The sequence below is a fragment of the Thermobia domestica genome, chromosome 7 (assembly GCF_964235325.1).
Source record: "Thermobia domestica chromosome 7, izTheDome1.hap1.1, whole genome shotgun sequence".
Lineage (NCBI taxonomy): Eukaryota > Metazoa > Arthropoda > Insecta > Zygentoma > Lepismatidae > Thermobia > Thermobia domestica.
Window position 1 is genome coordinate 302,319,219 of NC_137460.1, and position 25,797 is coordinate 302,345,015.

The 25,797-nt window shown below is 35.9% G+C and overlaps 1 protein-coding gene across 10 annotated transcripts in view; it reads left to right on the plus strand.

Annotated features, from left to right (window-relative positions):
- Wnk (Wnk kinase) overlaps window positions 1-25,456 on the plus strand; it is a 297,369-nt gene extending 271,913 nt beyond the window's left edge. For all 10 annotated transcript variants that reach the window (XM_081766830.1, XM_081766829.1, XM_081766833.1 and 7 more), the window contains 2 exons: window positions 5,859-5,935; window positions 18,388-25,456. In XM_081766830.1, the coding sequence (XP_081622956.1) occupies window positions 5,859-5,935; window positions 18,388-19,372 (1,062 nt within the window). In that variant the 3' untranslated portion in view covers window positions 19,373-25,456. The remainder of the gene's footprint in view (window positions 1-5,858; window positions 5,936-18,387) is intronic.
- The last annotated feature ends 341 nt before the right edge of the window (window positions 25,457-25,797 follow it).

A 25,797-nucleotide genomic window follows, 5' to 3' on the forward strand; every position in this document is an offset into this window, starting at 1 on the left:
CTTACTCTGAGGGAAGAACGTAGACTGAAATTTGAGATCAAGATCTAGAACGAACATTCGGAGCCAAGAGGAACAGGAATTGGGATTGGCGGAAACTTCACAACGAGAAACTGCATAATTTGCACCGTTTACCAAACATTGTTAGGGTCATCAAGTCTAGGAGGCTCAGGTGGGCAAGTCATGCAGCCAGAATGAAAGAAAGCAGGAACATATTCAAAGTTTTAACTGGAAATCCAATCGGAAATTACCATCAGGAAGACCTAGACAATATTAAGATGGATCTCGCAGAAATATGAATACAAAACAGAAACTGGATCCAGTTGGTTAAGGACAGAAACCAGTGAAGAGCTTTAGTAAACGCCACATTATACCTCCAGGTTCTGTAGGCCATAGAGTTAGTTAATTTCTACCAAATTGACCATTGGAAGGGTTGAAGGATGCATTGACAAGTATGGTGTCAACTATGCGAAAATTCTGGCTCGAACAGTCCCTTACGTTTACTGTGTATGCTTTAGACTGCTATGTTCTTCAAATTGTATTGTTTTGTTTCGCAGTTATTAATTTGTAATGCAAAATTGTGCATATTTTACTGAAGTAATTAGCAAGCTTACAATCCATGTTTCTTAGGTTTGGTGCTTAGGAAGGACAGAGACATTGTTCACAACGCAAATTTTAGATTTTTTGGTTGGAGTGGGAAAATCAATCAAGGCCATTAGTTCTCTCGGCTTAGACTTGGTTTTCTCTCTCTGCGTCTCACGTAAACTAAAGAGGCGTTGGATAATAGACTATTTCAGAACGAGAAACGAACCATTGAAAATACTACTAACAAGTGTAATGAAATTTGTATCTCGTTTATTATGATACGATCATATAAAAAACGTGCTGCAAAAATGAGGAGTGGTATTGTGCAAACCTTGTCATTGAGTGAAGTGTCTGTGCAGACGTTCATTCTCTCTTTGGTAAATTCTTAAATACAGGCACGAGTTTTTCGCAATGTGCGATAAAACTAAATGCATCAGAATTAAGTAATTTTCAGTTCCTTGACGTTTTATGATATTCTATGTGTATTTTCATTGGTTTCCGTTGCGCGATATAACGCGAAATTTTAAAAATACGTCTTCATTACTTTAAAAACGCTAGTTTTCCGCTGACGCTACGGTAGAACGTGGCATGAACTGTGCATTATGGGTGATTAGGACACGACTATATGGAACATGTTGCCCGTTAGCTATCACCATCGCAGCTGGATGGGGATTTCCGAAGTGATGATTGTTTGAAGTTTGTTGTAAATGCACTTACATATGTGTGGCTTCCAATAAACAATGCCAGTTGTGAGAGATTTTTTTCCAAGTATGGACTGATAAGTTGGAAATGTATAACAATGACGGAGGAAAATGTGGAAACATGTAACATGCTTATATTTAATGCTTAAATGGAACTTGTGTCTATGTGTTTTCAGAAGACAGCAAAACCTTCCTACTCATAGTAAGTTTAGTTACTGATTTTCCTCAGTTTGATTTGAAAAAATATAATTTTCTGTAAATGAAATTGACATTGTCTAGTGAAATATTCAATGTATTTTGTTTCTAGGTAATTAATCTCTTTCTGCATGATTTTTTCTTTTAGCGAAAAAAATAATCAGTATTGCAAATCCTCATATGGAAACTTGAAAAATGAATTAAAACATGAATTTTAGATTTTTCACTTAATTCCGACGAGAAATAAGTAAGTGCCATATATGACACACTTACAACTCACAAAGAACATGCCAGATTACACCAAAATCTCTTATTGATACAAGTCAATATCTCACACAGCAGACAAAACAGTAATTTGATGACTTTAATAAATCACAAAAAAAGCTAAAGTAAAAAAAAGGGTGTGTGTCATATGGCACGGCATGCGCTAAGGGGTTAATGGGTTATTTTTATTTTGATCTATGAATAAAAGGAACATTGTAAAAACGTCAGGGAATTCTTTTCCACAAGAGCCATAAAAGGGGAAACTTTATTTGAAAAATGCGACAAACGCGAAATATGAAAAACGAAACGTGAAATTTTCAAATTCTTAGTGCGAAAAACTCGTGCCCGTTTCCATAAGTTACTATATTTTATTTTTCACATGGTGCTCATAACAGACGTTGGACTGACATTTTAAATAAGAGCCATTGAAGTATAGGGTGTTTCAAAATGAGTATAGATTTTTAAGGCTTTGTAGTATTTATTACAATTATAAATAATACACCAAATGAAAGAGCAACTCAGTTTTGTAAGCACGCATCGCATAGACTGTTTCTTCTGTCTGCCGTTAGAAAGCGCTAGTAGCAAAGATGGCGATTAGTGAACAAAAACTTCTTGTGTTTTATATAGAGATGCAAGGGCTCGGAAAAAAACCGGCTTTTTTGGAAAAAAACTCGGTTTTTTCTGCTTTGCTTTTTTGCTTGGGAAATTTTGGGCTTTTTTCAAAATACTGCTTTAAATTGATAAAACAGACTTTGTATCGCTTCTCTATAACACAAAAAATAATTTAATTAGTGGTTGATGCTTATAATAACATAAAACATCGAAAATAAACTATGAATTTCGAAAAAATATTTCAAACAATTTTTCTTCAACATTCTTTGCATTATGAATTCCACAGGATTAACCAATGTATATAATAAGAATTTTTTAACCTCCTATATACAAAAGTAAGCAGAGTTGTCAAGAACCGTGGTTGTTTTTGAAAATGCCAAAAACCCGTTTTTTGGGGGATGTTTAAACTAGGCTTTTTTTGGTTTAAACCAGGCTTTTTTGACTTAGATTTTTTGCTTTATGTATTTATATTACATATTCACAGAAATAAGTTTGTTTCGCCTTGATGTTATTATGCAACAGCGGGGTTATGCCGGAAGAACTCCCATAAGCTTAAAGACGTGCGGTCAGTAAATTTCTTAAGTTGAGAATCTCCCGCCCTAGCCATTGGGAAAATCCCGTCATTACTTGAAATGTAAGACAATAACGGGAAAATCCTGTTATTGCTTTGCATGTAAAATTTAAAGGTCAACGTACCATAATCAGTACGCTAAAACTGAGGTATTAAATTACAAATTTAGTACCGGTACGTAGATACCATTGAAAGTCCAATCCAAGCTAATGTTGGAAGCTACGTAGGCAATCGATAAATTTTGCCAATTTCTATCAATATATTTAAGCAATATTGGCTTCTTTATAAAACAACACGCATTTAGGCATGCAGAAATATACAATTTGATTTGTTTCGTATATTTAGGCTTAACATCCTTACGAAATACCGAGGTTATCAAGGAGAAGACTTTCGCTTAAAGTGACATCCGAACCGCTACTTGGGTTACGCATGAAAGAAGGTTTGTGGGTCGACCGAGAATTGAACATGGGACACCTTGATTAAAAGGTGAAAGGGAAATAAAACTATTGCAGGTGGTTTGATATCTGGAAACGTCACCATGAAGTTCACACGATTCGCATTTTTCATTCTTTTTATTTTTGTGGTTTAAACCAGTTATTAAAAAAAAAAAAAGTTGGTGTAAACCAGCCAACCCTAAAAGTAAACACTTCTTTTTAAAGAACACAAATAACTAGCAAAATAGTATGTAGTATTTTTACTTCAAAATATTTCATACCCTCTTTTTGAAACAAAATAAAATTAAAATAAAACATAAGAGAAATACTTAAATTTATATGATACACTTAAAGGCTGCACATCTAGAGCTTTTGGTTCTGTATATTCTTGAAATTCTACAGTTAAGTTTTATAGAACCACCATCACAGTTTACCCAATCCTCAAGTTTTCTGAATTTTTAACAAGAGGGATTCAACATATCATTACGGAACTCCCCCCTCCCCAAAAAAAAAAAAAAAAAGACTACGGAATATATTTAAGTTAAGCTAAATACAACTGCACAACAAACATGACTGAGTGATTAGCTTTTGAGCTTCTATCGGGAAGTCCGGGATTCAACCATTCTGACAAAGCTTTTCTTTGTTCCATCTGTGAATGTAGAAATAGTGCGTATACTGTGAGTTGGCCGACTTCCTTTCTTATTGTTTTTAAATAGTTATTATTACTAATTACCAGCAGTGACGGTTTTGCGAAGGTTAGGGGGGCGGTCTTTCGGACTGAAGCCCGTTCCCCAAAGTTACGGAATGTCTGCAACAAACGAAATATCTATTATTTATGCCTTTACTCATAAACTTTAAGCTCCCGTCAAATAAAAATTACGAATGTTTAAAAAAACTAAACATTAGTAAGAAACCCTTCCAAAAATACTTTTCTAAATCCGCCACTGATTCTCAGTATAAAATGATTTTTTAAAGTTGTATCCGGAAGATTATTGCTAAACATATAAATGAAACGAAATATTAGTTATGCCTGTACTCATAAACTTCAAGCACTTCCCAAATAAAATTAGGACTTTTTAGGAAACGAAACAATCAAAAAAAACCCTCCTAAAGTACTTTTCTAAATCCGCTACTGATTATTTGTATAAATTGGTATTCAAGGTTGTGTCCGAAAAATTATTGCTAAATCACTTCACAGCTACAGTATAACAGATATGTGGAAGTACGGTTTGACGGATATATTGAAAAACGTACGCTTTGACGGATAAATAGGAAAACGGGCAAGTTTAACTTTTGCGCTAGAAGCTAGAGTACTAAAAGCTCTTAGAAATGAAACACAGATGACAAACTAAAGAAGAAAAAAAATGTCTATAACTCAAAAGTTAAAATAAAGTTAAATAGCCTCTAAAATTACCCTCAAATATTACATTCTTCATGTTAGCTTTAATTCGTAAAACATGTGCTCCATCCATCTTGATGGTGAATTTCAGAGCGAAATATCACATTCAGGTCATGAAATTCTTATCTAACTATAGAATATACTATAAGAAAGCTATTTAGATAGAAAAATCATGAAGTTGAAAAAAGCCAAAATTTCCAAAATTCTCGTTTTTTTCCCAAAAAAGCCGGCTTTTTATGTGAAAAAAACCATCGATTCAAAAAAGCCGGCTTTTTTGCATCTCTAGTTTTATATTTTGCGAAGACTTAATCTGTAGTTAGAGTGCAACAGTATGTGTGAAGAATTTTAAGGAGACGCTTACAACTATGTTCTTATCGTTTGGAGTTGCTACAACCTCTACATACTATGGTTTGCGTGCCAACTTTGTAAATGAAATGTTGCTGCATGACGATGAAAATTTTCTGGATCGTGTCATCTTCAGTGATGAATCGACATTTCACCTAAGTGGTTATGTAAATATTCATGAATGTTCGCATCTGGGGGTCAGCAGATCCCCACGAAATGATACAGTTGCAACGAGACTCCCGTAAATTGAATGTTTTTGTGCCATATCCCGGCAGAAAGTTCCTGAGCCTTTCTCACCTGTCGCCTCAATGTGTACATGTGACAAATGACGCTCACAGTTAACCCTTGTAGCAAAAACTGAGCTGCTCTTTCATTTGATGTGTTAGTTATAGTTACGTTAAATATAATAAATATTACAGACTTAAAACCTCGATATTTATTTTAAAACACCCTGTATTTTATTTCATATTTGCACAAATCGTCACACTTTTCTCAGATCTGAAACATCATTTCCGTTGTAATTGTTATAAAATTGACTCCAGTAAGTATTAGTCAAATGACTGTTGTGTAGACATTGTGGTAACTGGTAGAATGTAATAATTATTTATTGTCGATGATAAACTCGTTGAACTGTCAGGGTTAAGTAACGTTTCTTATGTTCTTCACTTTTGATATGATCAAGTTTTCTAAGCCTGTTATGTTAATATCTTGTTGTAATACTTGCTAATGCGAGACTTTTTGTTTTTATTTTGTAGTCAGTGCAAGAATCTGAATCCGAAGATGAACTATCAGTCTTAGAAACGAGTAAGGAATACAGAATGTTGTTGGAAAGGTAAGCTTTTACTTGACGGGAGTACTGATTAAAGTAGGATGTATTACCTTTCATTTCCTGCAGCGTTAAAACAATGGGAAACTGGAACTGGATATTTTCTTTTATTTAGTGGTAACTATCGGTTGTACAATTCTTTAAAATTAACTGCGCGCCTGAATTTTTCTAAAGTTCTTAAAATTCTGAACTCATTCGAAGTAATACGAGAAGAAGCCATAAGAAAAAGTATAACGGGACTTCCGAACACAGTTTGAAATCTTCCGCTTCTCTTTTGTTATTTAATATAATGATACTTTTAAAACAAAATAATACCTTGGCAAATGCAGAAACTTTCGTTGTAGGTAAATCCCACACGCTTTTCAACCACAAAAATCGTTTTTAGACCAAAAGATCCAATATAGTTCAGAAAAAATTCTTTTGTAGTTCGTATGTCTGGAAAACTACATATAGTGTAGCCAAACTCAAACTATCACTTAACTCAGTATGATGTGCTTATTCCATCTAAAACTCGATTTAGAGGCCGTTCAAAAATTTTGCAGCCTCTAATCTAAAAACAAATTATTGGCCAAAATCGCAATCTCTTGATGCTTTTTTTAAATCATTTTTTTAAAGAACAAGTTTACGAAGATGTTAGTTACCTATCCGTGCAACTGAAGGAAAGGTTCGTAGTTGTGTTGATGGCCATGCGTGTTTCTTGCATTCAGTACTTTTGAATGTGATTCGAATCCCACTGGATGATTTTATTTTATTTTATTTTTATATATTTGTAACTTTTCAGTTATTCTTGCCGTATAGTTTTATAGTATATGCATTGCATAGTCGCGATTGACAACTTTGTAACTTACCAAAAAATAAGAAGGTGTACAGGCATAAAACCTTTTTTGAACATCCCAATGTGATTCCTCCTTAGTGCAAATCACTTCTTACATCGATCCATAAGATTTTCGTAAACCTGAAAATAAATTCGGAGTTCTAGTATTCAGGAAATTCTATTAGCCCCAATAGGTCCTTCATCAATGCTAGAACGCAGTTTATTATGGTGGTTCTTGATGATGAAATAATAATAATAATAATAATAATAATAATGCGTAAGGGTAGTAATTTTGTTGAGACTACATTTTATTTCTTCGCATTGTCTTCTGACAGCTATGAACTTCGTTGTCTTGGTGCTTCACGACGATTATAGGCAGCTTTTAACACGATCTCACATTTTATTTATTTATTTTACTTAAATACCTTAATAGTTCTCAATAATATACTCCAGTCACATATCACCATTTGCTACAGAGTCTATCATAAGAACGCCCTCACTGAGTTCAATGAAACACCGCCCATCATCTTAACCCCGAGCAATTTCACAAGAAGTATTTTGAGAGTGGAGATAAGATGTGTGTTTTACTGCTTTCAAACCTGTTTTGTCTCAGGTTCGAAGTGGTGAATGTAAGTCCTATCCTGAATTACGAATTTTACTAAAACCTGCTTGTATCCTCTTCATAATCATAAATAATGTGCTCGGAAGCGAGCAGTCGCTCATGTTTTCCTATAGAAAAGTTTGTGCAGGGAGAAATCACAGAGATGAGGTCACATTGATATCGTAGCTCCGGCGCAGGGCAATGTTTCAACTCCGAGGGTCGAGGGGAAAAAAGTATACCTGGAAAGAACACTGAACTCTCTGGTGACTGTGTTCAGCATTCAGACATTTGGGAACCTAACTAACTAACTCTATGGCCTGTGGAACCCGGAGGTTCACGAAAACTCTCCACTGACTTCTATCGTTAGCCAACTGGATCCAGTTTCTACTTACTATTCCTAACAATGTTTGATAAACGGTATAAATTATGTAGTTCCTCATTATGAAGTTTCCGCCATTCTCCATTTCCGTTCCTCTTGGGTCCGAATATTCGTCTCAGGATCTTGTTCTCAAATACTTTGTCTATGTTCTTCCCCATTTGGGAACCTGTCTCGGCAATTATTTACTCAAAGTCTGTCACAGATTTTTTGTGTCCATCAATGTGTTTTGTAACCTCATATACGAAATGCCAATAGTTTCGATAACACAACAAAACTCTTAGATTCTGCAGTAGCATGTCATGGATGATCCCAATGTTTTCTGGGTCACTATTTTTGAAGGTGCATCCGAGCCAAGTTAAATCAATTAACGTCTGCCACTTTTGAAATCTGCAACTCAATTTCTTACAATAGCATTAGAAGTTGCAAGGTTCCTCAACAATTGACACATATCAAGATGGATATTTTCTGATCATATCCTTCTTTTAGAGGTATTTGATAACAGTTCGTTTTTTTTCATCATAAATAACTTTTTTGTACTTTGGACAGTAATAATAATAATAATAATAATAATAATAATAATATCCACTCTATAACTTTGCAATATAGTACTTGATATATGTCAAACTGCCTTCGGTGCCTTTTACATGGCATCAGATCAATTCGAATATATATGGACTCAGTATCGAAAGAATATGGATTCTATTTCCTCCCTTATATTTATAGAAAAACTGAAAGCTGTAGAAATCTCTCTAACTTGCGGTTTCAATCAAGAACTGGAATAGAGAAAATTCTTTCGTATGAATTCAACGTGTGAAGAACAAGTTACATTTTTGACCTCCCCCCCCCCCTTCCCCTCTGTTGCAACCGGAAGCTATAGATCTACCACTTCCGGTTTTAATATTAAAACCCATAATTTGGAAATCTACTGTTGTTTCACAATACGCAACGCAATCTACTTGTTCATTAAAAGGTAAAAATGATGAACTGAACAATAATTTGTCAGTTAATAGTGCGAATGGAACGTGAAAATATTTATTTTTTCGTGCATAATGGATTTCTAACAAATCGATTAATTATGTCTATTACACTATTACTGCTTTTTTAACCACAGTATTGTTTATCTGACCCAAGAAGGTGCGTTTTCTCGGGATTCTCCCGTTTCCTCCCACTTAATTTATTCCGCCATTGCATTAATTTCTCGTAATTACCATTTCCTTTAGCCTAACCGGCATAAGCGTGGAACGGAAATCTGAAATATTTCATTTAATTTTTGACCCAAGAGGGCCTGAGTTTAAAAGAAAGAAACTTCTTGTTATAATCGTTGTCATCTTTTTAAGTAAATTCAACACCAATTTATATTTGTCGATTTCTTTGTTATTTCACTTTGCATACAAATCAGTCAATCCATTCAAGCGTTCAGAGTAAAGACTGAATATATTCTTTGGACACTTAACTGATTGCAGAAAACAATTTCTTGCTGTGACCGTTTTCACTTAAACCGAAAGTGGTAGATTTTCTCCCCGCGGTTTGTATTCTTTGTCGATCAACGCTAAATGCAAAAGTGGTTTATATGGGTTAAGAAAGAATATTTCCTATTCTTAGAACGCTAAATCGATTTTTAAGAAAACCTCTTCTGGCTTATCATTTTTCGTCTGTGTAGACCAGTACTGAAAGCGAAAGGTATAATGGATTTCTACTGCTTCTGATTTTAGAAGAGAATAAAGGACGTATAGTTTATTCAAGGAACATTTTGAATACCTCGTGTAAACAAATACGCGTGGTGATTGTTTCATTTTATTGGTTAAAGAGCACTGGAACATCCATGCGGCAGAAGAAAATACTCCATTGTCAAATAAGCTGTTTTTCAGAGCATTGGAACATCCATGTGGCAGAAGAAAATACTCCATGGTGATATAAGCTGTTTTTCAGTGTTTTTGTTGCTTACAAGGCTCATCACCACAAATGCAATTTCCTTACAATTAAATAACAGAAACGACCCTGTATCTAAGAACTAAATTGAATTAATGCAATAGAAGAGAATACGCATGCGTAGAAAGTGGTTTTGACCCGCCTTACGCGCGAATCACAGTTTACAATATGGTCGCGTGTGCAAAATGTGTAAAACATGGACAGGGTACAAGCACGTGCTTCTCGGAAGAGACGCTGATCGATAGCCAATTATGCGATGACTGGCGGAGTAATACCATTCTGCAATGTTTACATCAGGATCAGAAGGTTCGCTGAATAAACTTCAGATAAAATGTACTCTTGAGATGATTAATCGATTGCAGAAAACCGCTTCTATACCTGTAAACATAGGTTACCGTTTTTGCTGTGTAGTGATCAACGTAAAAGCGAGTAGTTGTTTATTTCTATTACTGCCTCCGCAATCAAACTCGATTCCTAACTTCTTTGACTCTCTGCATACTGAACAAATTTGCTGGTGATTCATCAAGTAGGCCTTGAAATGTTTTCAACTTGCGGACGGCCAGGGTAAATATATAACGAAGTCTCGGTAAACTAATCTCTTTAACAAGGTTTGTTCCTAATTGTAGTACTTTCGTCTGTAAAATAAAAACTTCACTGTTTCTATTCTTATGAAGATTCGAAAAACAGAGTTATTAGTACTAGCGATGAAAATTTTCTTCTTCAAGGGGGAGTACTTTTTAGTCAGTTAGAAATTCCTGGCATTTCCCCGTCAAATCGCACACTAGGAAGATTAAACGCTTTATCCCAGTTCAGTAACAATTTATTAACATCTATATACGCTTTAAAAAAGAAAAGAAAGAAAAAAAAAGAAAAAAAGGACACATATTCATTTTTTTGGTGTTTGGAAATCGTCGGATACAAACGATAATCAAGAAATAAATGATGAAATCAGAAACTCTAAACTAAGAATAGTGCAAAGGTTTTTGTAAAATAAATAAAAATAGCCAGTGGAATTCGAACCAAGTTCAAAAGTCTTGATTCCCAACAGAAAGAAAAACCTAAATACGCACTTGTATTAAAACAAACTGTGGAATTACCTTCCAGTTGTATTGATAGCGAGAGAATCAAAGTCGTCCTTGTTTTTACGATTCTTTTTGGATTAAAGAATATGTGCATTTTGTTTTAGTAAACAGTTTTCTGCTTTTGTTATGGTACTATTGTCTTCTGAAACTAACATTGCATTAAGTAATTGAATAGGACGTGAATATTTCAAACAACAAGCAACGAAGTGTGTTATAAAGGCTTGACTGCTCTTTTTTTCCTCCTTATGACTTCCCCTCCTATTACTTGCAGTGTGTTGTTGCCAAACTCACAACTTTAAGGGACTAGAAAAATTCAGGCGTGCAATTATATTTTGGAGAAGTGTACAAACAAGTATGAATGTTACCAAAGAATCGTGGGGAAACTAAATACTCTCCTAATGTATTTGGAACAACAAGCTAGTTCTATCTTAAGGATAAAAGTGGATGAGAGAATTATGGTATGGAAAGGGAATACATACCAAATGAAACGTGAGAGATGGGTACTAAAAACCACGAGCAGAACACAGTGCGAAAAAATGAGCTGAGTTGGAAGGAAGCGCGATGTCTATGTTACGTCACTACTACCAGACCAAAATAGACATCGCGCTTCCTCAACTCAGCTCCTTCTTTCGCAGTGTGCTCTGCTCTTGGTATTTTAGTATCCTTCATGTTACATGTATTCATTCCGTGGTATGGATTCTTTTTTCCACACCTTTCTTCTCTCATCCGTTTTTATCCTTGTTACTTAACCACTGAAGACGGAACTAGCTCTCTGTTGCTAAACGTGTGGAGAGTTTCTACACAGCAAAAATGAGGTGTTGAAATAACACAAAATGACTACCACTTTAGCGTGTTACTTGTGTGTTAATTCAGCACCAAGACATCGCTTTCCGAGCATATCGGAAATAACTAGTTACTACCAGAGAGAATTTGCATTGCTATTTATAGTTTAATATGAGCAAAGCTTTGAAAAATATCTTTGGCACTTATGCCAAGTAACGAATAATGTTTTATGTTTTCTGCAATCGGTCACAATAATATTGTTGTAAACCTGTGAATCGTCTGACAACAGTTACATAAGCAAGAGTTCTACCATCTTATGTTCATATATGCTAAGACACAAGAATAACAGATAAAGAAAACAGATGGGAGCACACTTATCTGTGTAACTGTTGTTAGATGGTTCACAGGTTTACAACAATGTTATTATGGCCGATTACGGAAAACATAAAATGTTATTAGTTACTTGCCATAAATGCGAAATACTTCGCAAAGCTTTGCTTATACCAAACAATAAAAAACAATGCAAATACTTACAGCCAGTAACAAGGTATTTCTGATATGCTCTGAAGGCGATGTGGCTTGTTTTGAATTGACACGCAAGTAACACGCTAAAGTGGTAGTCATTTTGTGTTATTTCAACATCTCATTTTTTACAGTGTAGTTTCTCCATGGGAAAATTTATTGGTAAGTAACCAATTTTTTGTTAATTTGAATCATCCTCTCATGCACAGTTGCATACTTCGTGAAGTTTTCGCGGAAGTAAACCTGTGGTAAGTAGGATTTATTCCGTGTTTTAGCTTTTTTTTTTTTTCTTAATTATTAGTTTAAATAAATTCTGCTTATTATCAAAAGAAACCTAATCTTTTTGTGTTCGTAGTTGTATAATTACATTGCTATTTTTAGCATAGTTCCCTCTAATTCAGAGCACCTACGCTGCCACTTGACAAAGACCTGATTCTACAGTAAAAAATAAAAGATTAAAAAAAACTTTTCGACGTGTGCGTAACTACTCATACACCGCTGACAAGACTTTCTTCTTATTATGAAACGCATCTTGTGAATGGACCAAAGGTTTCGAAATTTAAAGGTTGCGAGATCAGGAGGATATGGAAGGTGGAGGCAAGCTTTCAGACCGTAGGTCCTTAATGTTAGATAATGTGGCGTTGTTTCGCATTGGCACACCATTGGACATCCAGACCACGTTGTTTCTGCAGAGTGGCTGATTTCCGTTTTTTGCGCAGGGGGTTGAAATAAATCGTACTGTGTACATTTGATTTCTGGGAATGTAATATTCAAGAATTGACCCCTCGTGGTTCCAAACCAAAGTTAGTTTGACTTTTCCAGTATCTTCTTCGGTCTGAAAGGCAAAGGATGGAGTCGTTCCGTTGTTGTTGTTTTTCGTTCTGGTTTACAAAAATGAAGCCAGCTTTCATCTCCAGTGACAATACCATGAAAAATGTATTACCGTCAGTTTCATATCGGCTCTGAAGTTTCTTGCACACATCAACAGGTTTCTCTTTCATTTCCCATGCCAAAAGTTTAGGAACCCAGCCCACATACACTTTGCTGAATTACAGAACGTGCTGATGCTGCACTTTATCTCCAGCTTCACAGAAAGTAATACCTTGGATTTCCTGTATCAAGTCTTCCACTTGAACAATGTTGGCGTTTCGTGACTGCAGTCAAAAAGGACCTCGACGCATAGAAACTTTAACGTTGGTTATATCCTGTTTAAACTTCCCAGTCCGCTCATAGGGTTGTGTGCGGCTAATACAGCTAACATATTAGTCTGTCATGTGGCAGTTTCACGCCTTTCCGCAACAGAAATCTAACGACACTCCACTGCTCCAGCTGGAAAAATCTTGTAAAGGTGCAGCCATCTTGTTTAATAGTTAAGTTTCCAAACGTCCTATGAACAGCTCTCGAATGCCACCACAAAGAAACAAAGATATAACTATCACGGTGGTATTTAGATCTTTTATATGAATTTTTCATTTATTTAGTGAGTCTTGTAACTAAAATAAATCTGGATCAGAGCAAATTATACCACAAGTGAGCCCAAGGACACCTGTTAAAGTGAACTAGGCAGACAAAGGGACAAAATGTCAAAAATAATTTGTAAATATAATGCCATTATTTTACATTGTTTTGAAATTGCTTTACACGTATTATTTTGAAATTGTATTAAAATTCGTTTACACACATTATTTTAGTTGTAAGATGTATCATTCGAAGTTTATAAACGGATATAAGAGTAGTGTGTTCAGTAATAATCAGGAAATGAAGTTGTAGAATTGTGAGTACGGTATATCGTTGTCAATTGTTTGCATTTTTATGTATATTTTTGCAGAGAAAAAGGTGTATTACTTATATAAAAAAAATATAATAAGATTTGGAGCGAGAGAGAGAGCATAAAAAGTCCGTAGAAATTTGGAGAGAGTCAAGGGCAGACTCAGCTGTCGTAATTCTCAAGCTAAAGGCAAAGGCTGCTTGAATTAAAAGAGGTTATTCCAGTCTAGAAAGCCAGAAATAATAATGACAGAAAGTGATGTCCTCACAGTCTCGCTGGCCAGAAGGAACAGAAATTAACCCCTTGCCATATTTTGACGCGCTGGACGCGTTGCTTTTCACTTCCGTATTTTGACGCGTGTCACGCGTTTCGATGTTTGAGCGGCTGTATCCCGCTTGCTGTCAATAGAAGGCAGAAGCTTACAGGTTTCCTGTGCTTTGTAAGCATCTGTTAGTTTAAGTAAGCGCCAGAAGAGGCATAGATGTTTACAGCATTGCAAAAAAATTCCGAAAGAAGTCATATGTGAAGGGGTTAAGCAGCCTTTGGGACACTTCATCCATGCCTTATTTCCTTCATTTATTTAGTTCTAATACGTTTGTTGGGTTAGCAGTGACGCGTCTAAAAGTATTGATTTGGGATTTACCATTTCTTTCAACAGCGAGGATGTATAAGACATAGAGCTACAAAAGGTCCCGCTTTCGTTCCAAGCCAAGTGAGTTTCTGGTGGAAGAATATTTTGCCTTTTTTTTTTCGGGGAATAATTCCATTTTCATGCATAACATCATTGTACTAATTTTTTCAAAAGCATTAAACATAATAAATATTTGTCCCCTTTCGCCTACAATGTATGATCTTGAGTTTATTTCATTTCATTTTACTCTCTACCTAAGTACAATTATTCCCTTCTGTAGTTACGCAACCACGCATAACACCAAAAATCCTTTACCATCTATTTTCTGTTCAAGATATCGATGTTATCAATGAATTTTTGTTACTTGCTGAAACCTTATTCCATACGTCATAAATAGGACCCACGAATTATCCTAGAGTCTCTTACTTCTTGTGAGGAATCCTTTGCGCCGCCACTGAGATTCTGAATCGTGTATTTTTGAATAGAGCAGATTACAAATCTTAAGACAATAGCATGCCGCCTCAGCTCAAAAGCTAGTAGTTTTGGAGATAAATTCACCTTCAAAGTTCATTTTCCCACGCTTTTGGCCCTTTGTAACTGAAATTAAGTGATTCCGAGCAGATGTTTACAGAATTTTTTCTTGTTTCTATGAAAAAATTCACCTCATGCTTTGTCAATCGTCCACATTAAGATGGTAGTGAGGTGGGACTCCGTCTTGTTGCATATGTTTTTAAAAAAAAATAATTAAAAAATAAAACCATACAGGTTTTGGGTGGGGGATAAAATTCTTCTTGATTTGATTTGATTTTTGACTTTGAACATCCCTTTATTAGCGAGGCTATATGAGACGGAACGTACTGATTAACGTGGTCTGAAGCATATCAAGATACCCTCTCATTAATTACGGTACGCTTGAAGAAGGGATGAATCACACCACGCCCAGATAGACCACACCATACAGCAACTCCCGGTAATTTCACTGGCCTGTTCATATCAGCGTGAGGATGTTCAGGAGCCCAGTAGACACAATTGTGGCGGTTTACAGTACTCATAACTCAGTACTCATTAATCTTCACAAAAGTTAGAATTGCGCCTCATCAGTCCACACAAACTTCCCTGCAAATTCCACATCCTAGTCAACCATGTGCTGAAATAATTCAAAGTACTCCGTCCTTCGATCTGGGTCGTCTTTACTTATCGCGTGTAGCAGACTTGGAATGTACACTTTCCACTTTGCGCTCTTCAGAATGCATCTTACACTTGACTGGCTCACCCCACTTTCGCGCGCTCCCTAGTTCACTGATTTTTTTGCGGTGATCTGGTGAAATGTTGCAACATAGCAGAACTTGACGCCGAACTTGTAGCTCTTCGTGGTCAGTTCGTATACACATCTATAACTGATCCGTCCGCTGCGAATTTATTGCGAATGCGTATGTTCGACGTGTTGGTAGTGGTGTTTCAACTTTATCTCTCTCTGTCAATGCCATTGTACCTCGTGAATGTTATTGAACTTCCAGCACCATGATCAGTACAGCCTTGCGTTCAACAAATGATAAGAGAACCTGTGTCGTTGCTACTCGACTGTTTTCTGCTGCACAGGTTAATATGACTGGCTCGTCACACCATCAATTACCCGCGTTGGGCGGCATAAATTGCCAGCTCCATTTACCACAAATTTACTTTCTCACACTACACTACGCATTCGATTAGTGAGTGTAAGTGTTTGTTTAGAAATTATTTAATTAAAAGCAATGAGTAAATTTTTTATATACGGAGGCAGTCACTGCACTTAAGTCGTCTTTCTTTGATTTAATTAACCGTGGGTGACCACTTTGTGCTCCATAAAGCTTGTCTAACATATAGGTTAGTTATTAGCTCCAAAAGAGCATAACTGGTATCTCATGAAATTAGATCAAATCAAATTAGAGATACTTGTAAGACTCTTATCAATAACATTCTTTTTTATGGATTAGTTAACAGCATTTCACGTCAGGAAGCATTAACAACGAAGCATGGAAGGAATTGGGACACGTACTACCCTAGCATTCACGTGATGGAACTGAGGAGGATATTCAGATTTGAACCTGCTGGTTACCGATTGCAAAGTGAGACGCGTATCGATTCACCAGCGTCAATATCGATTATTATACGGCAGTAATTTATAAAGGATAATCAATAACGAACACCTAAAATAGTGTGGAGTTTACCACACACTACTTACACTATGGATATGAAATGTTTGTATGGAGAAAAATTGATTGAGCGAATGAGACGCTGTTTGTGAGACGAAGAATTTGAATGCTGGAAACAGATGTTCTAAACTTGTGAAACTTGCTCTCCGCCAAGCTCAATCTCAGTTATTGATAGCTAGTCTCATTGAAATAAGCAAATGCGAGCGAGCATAAGCCACACTGAGGACAGCAAACACGATGCAATATAGACATATTTATTGCATACTTCTCACCATTCTACATGCATTAGCAGCATATATTTTAGTCATAGGAGCTAAATACACTGTTCTGATTGGTTGGATATATCCGTTTCTCGCCACGTATCATACATAGAGCACAAATCAAAGCTCAGACGCTGTCGGTCCTCGTAGCCGAACGGGCTACGTTTTTAGCGTGGGTTCGAACCCCGCCCAAGAAAAGTTTATTTTTTCAATAACACTTTTATCATTTAAATAACATGAAAAGTAATAGTGACCCGCCCTTGTACGTAATATATAATGCATAAATTGTGCTTTTCTCACTATTTTTTATCTAACTTTTTGGGATGTAGTTAAATTTATATTGAAGTTGCACCGTCCGGTCGTGACGTACTGTCACGTGGTAATTAGTCCACTTCGGACTCACAACTTTATTGGTTAAAAAAAAAAGTGATTTATTTAGCTGAGCGAGCGTCAGTGAACGAAGGGTGTCAGAAGCCCGACAGGGCTCGTTTTATTCCTTTGCCCCCAATGATAATACCACGTGATATTACGTCACGCTCGGGTGATGCAATTTCGATTAATATGTGTATTACGGCAGCGGGCCAACAGATAACTCCAATCAATCAGAAACGTGTATTCAGTTCCTATGGGGTTGGGGCCGCGGTGGCTCAGTGGTAGAGCGTTCACCTCTGGTGCTTGGGGTCCCGGGTTCGATCCCAGCCCCCGCCAAGTGAACTTTGTGGTGGACAAACACCGTGTGCGTGAGTTTTCTCAGGGTTCTCCCACTTTCTTTATTCCACCATTTCATTCATTACTCATCATCACCGTCTCCATTAGCCTAACCGGCATAACCGTGGGACGTAAAACTCAAAGATTTCATTTTCAGTTCCTATGGCTAGGATCGAGAGCGAAAAGAAATATGCGCACTCGCAAGGTGTTGGAGGTGTATGATGTTTCGTCGTCAGATGCATGATTTGAATCGTTTCTCTCTGGACATATTGACTTCCGTGTGCATATTCGTGAATGTGTCGTAAGTGTAAAGAAAAATCTAGTGTGTGTCCGAATTCGCTGTACAAGATTCACACCTGGCGTTGTGACATGGGGACGATTACACATCTCGCTTGTCTCTGGTTTTCATTTATTGGACCCAACGTATGTAATATAAAAATACTAAACACAGAATACGTATAATGTTATTAAAGTCTGTGTTGTTACTGTTTCCTCTTTGTCTTGTAATTAACAACAAAAATTTCTGAGGTAATTCGTATGATGTATAAAAGAACGTGAGTAATTAGTTCGCAATGATGATTTGGGAGAAGTTGCTTGCAGTGTCCCACATTCTTCCTCATTTGATACAATGACGTTTCAATCTTTTTTAAAGCACAAATTTTTTATGTTAAGTAACTCTGTAGAATTCCTATGTAAGTTAATTCTCACATTGATTGTGATTTCATAGTGATTGTTATGCACACAAGTGTTCGAAAAAGAAAACTGATTTTTAACCCTTGTATTTTTCAGGCAAAAAATAGAATTGGAAACTCTGCAACGAAGGCATAAGGAGGAGATAGAAGCTTTTCGTAACCGACAGTATCAAGTTCGTCACCAGATGACACTTCCTTCGCACCCACATCATATGAGCTTAAGCCATCCGCTGCAGAGTCCCTCAATGATGGCGCAGATTTCTCCGCAAGGCTTAGTTCATCAGTACACGAATCAGTTCACTTCCCTCTCCCCGCACAACCCTGCCATGGTCTCTGTGACGCTAGGCTCTCCGACGCATCCAGTGCTGTACCAAGCTCTTTCTCCTGTAAACGGCAGTCGTCGTGGTATGGAAGGCATTCGAGAAGACGAATACATTTTAATGAATTCCCAGGTAGCGCTACAGTCGCCCACTGCAAGGACTTTCCATAAAGAGCAAGATCTGGATATTTACCAGGACGGTGTTCTTAGTAATCCTCCCTCCGCAGGGGCTTCTGCGCCCTCGACCCCAACTCGAGCACGAACATTCACTGAAGATATGTTCCGAATGATAGACAAAAGAAACTCTGACAAACGCTCCACCCGCCACCATTATGGAGAAAATGGCGCCTTTGTGAATGTCCCTGTGGTGTCAACGCAGCCACAAAGTCCCACCACCACACAACAACATTCGATCCCAGAGACTGTCGCTGGAACGACAATGAACGTTAGTTTAGCGGGATTTCGACGGATTCCTTCGGCGGGCAGTTTGCCAATTCAGCCTCCTCTCACCGGCTACTACTTCCAGCCCGCGGGTACAGGCCCTACCATAACCCCACTGCTGCAGTCAGGAATGCGGATGGTCGCACCAGTAGGTCCATTCGCTACAAGCATGGTGTACGCTCCAGGCCAGCAGGCATCGAGTCAGTGGATATCGCTAGGCAATGGAGGTTCTGGCATTGAGCGCAGCGTTTCTCCATCTGGTGTCATAGATCCCAATCTCTCCGGAGTGAGTAGTGGTAGTCCAGAAGCAGAAGGCCATTAGAAGTGGAGGGGAAGGACAATGAACATCAATTCACAAGGGAAGAGATGAGTGGCTGTGGGAATCCAAGGTGCTCAAACATTTCCCGAAAGTGAGGAAGTTACGGAAACCTCATAGCAAAGGGAAGCTTTTGTTTTCTATGGAAGAAAGAGTTAGCAACCCGAATTCGGAAGACATGTACGAGACGAGACGAAAGAAGACACCTCTATGAAGCAACTCCACGGATTTTGACAAGAAAGGAAGAATATGATTAGAATGGCTACACATGAAAAAGGCTTCTCCATTTGTGTTTGCAACTCTGAGCTTTTCAAGTGTATCATCAGCGTCCCCCAAAACCTTCTACGAAATGGGTTCTGAACTGATGTGAGATTTTTTTTTTTTTTTTTCGTTTATTTGTTTCCATGTCACTTGTGGTGAGAATTTGATCCCGGAAGGCCTTTTTTTTTTCCCTCAAAGTTGAAACCTGTATTGCTTGAACCTTATTTTTTTGTCAGTGCTGGAGAGGAAGTGATCCCAATGTATTCATTAGGAGAAAGAAACTACTGTACTTCATGAGCAAAATAGTCATGAGTTTTTATTTTGTAAAAGAAGTGGGAAAAACTGTCACGCTAGTGTTTTTGCCAGCTGATACTATTTTTTTTTCATCGTGATAATATATAAATATATATACATAGACACAGGTATATACAGATGTATATTTTTCATTAGATATTTTTCGTCTCATGTGAGTCATCCTTTAGTTTTCTTCGCGCATGAAGGAGCAGAAACATTTATGAAAAATACAAGTGATGAAGATCTATCTGGCACTCGTTGATAGGCGAGCGAAAGATTTGTACAGAATTACACGTAATGCATCGCTTTAGGTTACGTCATGAGGTACGAGAGGCGTTGTTTGTGGTTGTGCATTACAACGCGTATACTCCAGTTGTGGTGCTAACTGCTGGGCTCAATTTGTGTGGGTTAACTAGAAGACATAATGCATATATTTAGCTAAGAAAATAAGAAGTTCTCCCCAACATATCTACATATTTATTCTGTAACTTGTTTCTTACTCTTTAATTTCACGCTGAATTCAAAATAACGTGCCTACTAGAAAAAATAAATAAAAGTAATGTAACATTAACTCCTAGATATTTTTTACCAATACGATATGTCTTCTAATCTAAGCTGATTAGTTAGGTTTATTTTGCGATCAGAAAGTTTAAAATATTATATTTTGTTTCTCCTTTGTAGTAATTGCAAATTCTGTGCTGTTGTTAGTACTACTTGTAGTAATGTTTCATTCTGCAGATGAGAACGTAAACGCCTGATTTTCTTTCGAAACTTCTAATCTTAAGCTGGTCTCCATGACATTAAGCAAAAAGAGTCTGCAATAAGCAGTAGATGTATGAATGGACTAAGCATTGCTTTGAAAAAGGAAGTTGCAAATTTCAATGTTAATGGAAAAATTGTAATAAGGACATCAGCTGAAAGCGCTTAATTTAAACCGGTGGAAATGGGTTGTCTAGATATGTGTGTGTGTATATTGTATACATTGAGAAAGTATCAGTGCGTGTTGGCTGGAAGGAATAACCTATTGTTTCGCTGTAAGTGGTGACACCACTAGGTAGTCACACAGATATGAAGCTTCTTTCTAAATACACTGGGAAACTTTTTAATTATTATAATAAACGAAAGAAAACATCACTAAAGCTACAGTTGAGCTAAAGCTTAGAGATAATAGAATGATATTTTCTAATATAAATGCAAGAAGAGCTTTTTATTGTATACCGGAAGGTGGCTTACTAATAAATGTAATTTTATTCCAGAAATCTCGTAAAAGTGGTGTTCACAAGTATAATATGGTTCAGTTCTCAATTGAAATAAAATTTAATTTTATTCTGTTGGAACCCGTGAGTTATCACTTCTTTTTTTATGTAATTCAAAGATCTTAATTTTCTAATGCTAAATGTAAAAAGTATACCTTTGACATTTTTGTGTGTGTTAAACAAACCATGTTTCTGTTCTCGAAGAGCAAAGGTTCAAGTACTTAATTGGATTCAAAGGTATGCAAAATTAATTCCAGAAAAAAAAGACAAAACAACTTGGTTTTTACTTTGATATGAGACACATTCACGAAACTTTGAGTCAAAATACCAGATATTAGTGTGTTTTGAATTGCCATTTCAACATTTTTATTTAAAAAAATCAAATTATGATTGCTTAATGGTAATATTTTTAGTAAAACATTAAATGTAAATTTTTGGTGCGGTCAGTTACTGAAGATTTGCTTTTTTGTGGAAAATATGTTCAAAAATGAATTATATTTCTTTTTAAAACTCAAAAATTGTGAGGAAAGAAAGGAAGATAATGCATTTTATAATACAGGGTGATTGCATTGATGCAACATGAGTTAAATTTCGCAGTATCTGATAAAAAGAAAAAAATATGTAAACGTTGTATACGTTGTTCCATAGAATATGCTGCTGATCCTAGCTGTCAGAATTATGTATGTATACAAATCATTCAGGTGGTTCGTGTGATGATACACTAACGAAAGCATATGAATGCTTATTTTATTACAATAGGCTACAAGGTACCTTCTCCGTATATGCTCATTTAATTAAATTTGGTAGCCACTTCACATATGGTACCAGAGAACAACTCGATATATTTATTATGTGCATTGTTATTGCCTAATCTTTGTAGATAACTAGACAGAAGGTGCAGGAAATCATTCAGTAAGGAGTAATTTGAAGTTTATAAATGGAAGTATTGCATGGACAGTGAGAAGTATAGAAGTAACATTGTGTTGATAAATTTATAATGTTGTCCCATTTTCTCATCTTAAAATGGTGACGCGATAGAGCTGGTTTACATTATTATTTACAGTAAAGGCTCTTTAGTATTTGTTTGGAGTTGATTAGAACCAGAATGCTATCAGCAGCAATTCAGTATTCAAAATACTATTGATACCGCTTGTTGGAAAGAACAGGGATAGCAATTACCTCTAAAGCGTTGAATTATCAAATTTTCAATCACCCTGTATGTTATGGTGTGTATTGTACGATCAGATCAAATCTTCCTGAGAATTAGTTTGAATTTTCTTAACAGTTAACTTTTAACGCAATTCAAGAAATGCCCATCAAGATATTGTACCTTTTTGAAAAAATCTGTAAATTATTCTGCTGTATATCAGATATATTGAAATGTCTGTCTAAGATTGAATATATGTAACGATTTTTTTTCACACCTGGCTAAAATGTGTGCTTTAAGAGCTATACAAAAATCTAATGGATCAGAGAACGCTTATTGTTATTTACAGCTAATGTATACATTCTTAAATAGACTTGGATAACATCAAGGTTTAATCTATATAGAGAAATGGCGAATTGTAAATATGTATATAGTTTCTTAATGTGAAACAATATATATTTTTTTTCTCCTCAGTTTCAGGCTTAATCTTATTCTTTCCCGTTTTGTTAACACCTGAATTCCATGCCAGTATTTTAAGATCACCAAATACCGCGGCCGTAGCTTCTTAGTATATTGTAGATCAATTTGTCTTCTCTTTATTAGAAGGAATTCATCCTCACTTTCTAGTTTGAAAGAATGTGCTCTAGAATTAGTTCACATCCGGTCACTGTTGGCCAGTGGTAAAAAGTGGTTATATCATCGATCGGAATTCTTCGGGACGAGCTCATTACAATATTTTTAGCAGATCTGAAGTCAATCATGAGGTGTATATTGAAAGGACAACTGCTGAATATACATATATCACTGCATTAAAATTTGCTTCTATTTGTGAACACGTTTGCATACAAAGATAATATATGTTGGGGACACTAACAAATTTTGTCTTCAGTTTTTCTTTGATTTTTATGAAATGAATATTTTGTAAAGGATGTAGTAATCTTGGTATACTTCACTGGCCAGTGACAGTACTGTGCCTCTGATTTTTAGTCCCTTTGAAATTCATAATCGTTTATGATTATTATCCTTCCATAATTTCTTTCACAACACGAGCTAGCAAGTGTCACGTTTCTGTTCTGTAAAAGAAGCATTTCTTTTTCTTTTGATGCTCCGAAGAGAATCTGACGATCAAGAAATTCCGTACACTATGTAAGTGTTTTATATCAAAGTTATATTATTAACAAGCCTAGTTTGTGTTTTATTTGTGTATGCCGGTACTTAAATTCTTTGAACCCATTGTGTATTCAAATGAATTCTTCCCACCTTATATTCACTTAACTAGGGGCTTCCAAATCTGTAATTGTCAGATAAAATCTTAACCCAAAGGAGGAACTCTTTAACAATTGGATCTAGGATGGTTTCGTAGCAGACATTTGCTGTCACCTGGCAAGACTACTAGAATCCTTTCCGTATGTGGAGGAGTAGAAAATCGCACTGTGTCAGTACGTGATTTGAATTTAACAACACCTAAAGGAGTTGAAACTTTTTTGAGAGACATTCTAAGAAGTCTGTAATTCACTTTCTTTCTTTCTTCACAATAACTGTAGAAGAAAATGGAATATTAAAATTCTCATCATAGAAAGAGCTATGAATGAAAATAATAGTAGTTTGTAACTCATAAATATATTATGGTGATAGAAGTTGCATATTTGTCAGGTTTCACATAATCTTAATAAATATTATAGTTCATCTTGCAGTCACATAAAAGGCGTACAATATTTCTTATCTTTTTCACCGAGGTCAGATCATCATAGTTCATTCTTTTCCTTCATTTTTTTTTTTTTTCCATATTTTATTTTTATGTCTTTCTGAATACTAATTTTCATTTTGCCAACAATGGTATTTCGAAGAATTGCGATTTCCGTCGGCAATTTTTACTGCCCAATACCTCTACCAAAAGAACAATATTGTATGAAGAATCTGATTAACAAGTTTGACTTATTTTTTAATTTTATTTATTTAAGATGTTGGAAGTAAATTCGGCTTTCCCACTTTTTTCTTCTTGTGTCGGAAAACCTGATGAGAATTATTTCTGGTCAATTAAGATAGAACTTGTGCTAATATGTAATATATAAAAATTAGATATTTAGTTTCATTTAGAGAAGAGGAGAAAAGCCGTACCGACAATGGCAAATTGTTGTAGAAAGTAAAACGTCTTCTGGGTAATTTTGCATATCTATTTGAATCCATACTGTATTCTTTTGTTAAACTATCTGCGATGTTTTGAAAAGGAATTCATGATATTGGTTTGTGTTCTTGAGTCTTATTGAAAAGCGTATTTTTTTAATGGAACTTTTCTGTATTTGGGGTAGTTCTACATTCGTCAGAGTTGCTTTAGATATGTATGTAATCATGGGCTTCCTCACACACACACACACACATTCAGTTTCTGTGTTGCTATACATATATAAATATATAAAAATGTACATGTATTTTATTTCATTATATGTATATATATAAACTGTAATTTTCTCATTTTCTGTAAAAATAGCTGCGGGGACTGCTCCAAATATCTTGTAAGAAAATAAAGACTGATTATTTGAATTTCTGTAACTTGAGATAATGTATAAAGGAAGAAGTTGTATGTAGAAGATTTAAAAAGCCAGTTTCTAAGTATATTAACATGGTGACACAAAAATGAGACAAAATAACAACAATGACAGTATGAGCAAACAAAACAACTACATAAATAACTTGAAAAAAAATATATATGGCTGTGGTAAATTGATCACGTTTGCAGAAAAAAAAGAAGTATTCTGTGATTTTTTTGAAATATATATATATAAAATAAGGGAAAATGATTTAGGCGGCTGTACACTTTTTCTAGCTCCGTCAAGGTTATGCAATATTAATATGAATTTTAGACTAAAATGCACGCTTCTACTCCTCCCCAAAGAAAGTACCAGCTGTTTATATATATTTAGACCAAAATCTCATTATAAATATTATATATATATATATATATGATACCTAACCTGTATTTTGTTGGGTTTATGCAGGTACTGAGTAGTGCCTATTATCGTATGATTCATTTAATATTTATTGTACAGATATAAACACAGAATGTGGGCTTCAAACAGAACTGTTAATTTTGTGCATAAATCCTTCTGTTCATATAAACATTTTTATTGCCTATTGCGTCTGTTATTTTTTCTGAACCTCTCAGGTAGTACAGGATACCCTACTTTTTCAATTTGTTCAAAACTTGAATGATAATACAGTATCAACCGTCTACGAAATAGGCTGGAGATCGTAAGGTGTGTGTCGTAGGTTCGAATCTAGCATGGAGTTTTGTCCATTTCCTTAGAGCAGAAGAGTAACGAAGTATGGTAAGTTGTGTGGTGGTAGAGCGCTTACCTGTGCTGTGTGAGGTCCCTGATGTAATACCTGGCCAAATAAGTTTGTGATGGGCAACGTGTGCATTTTTTCTCGCGGTACTTTCGTTTCTTAGTGCTGCGGTGGCTCAGTGGTAGAGC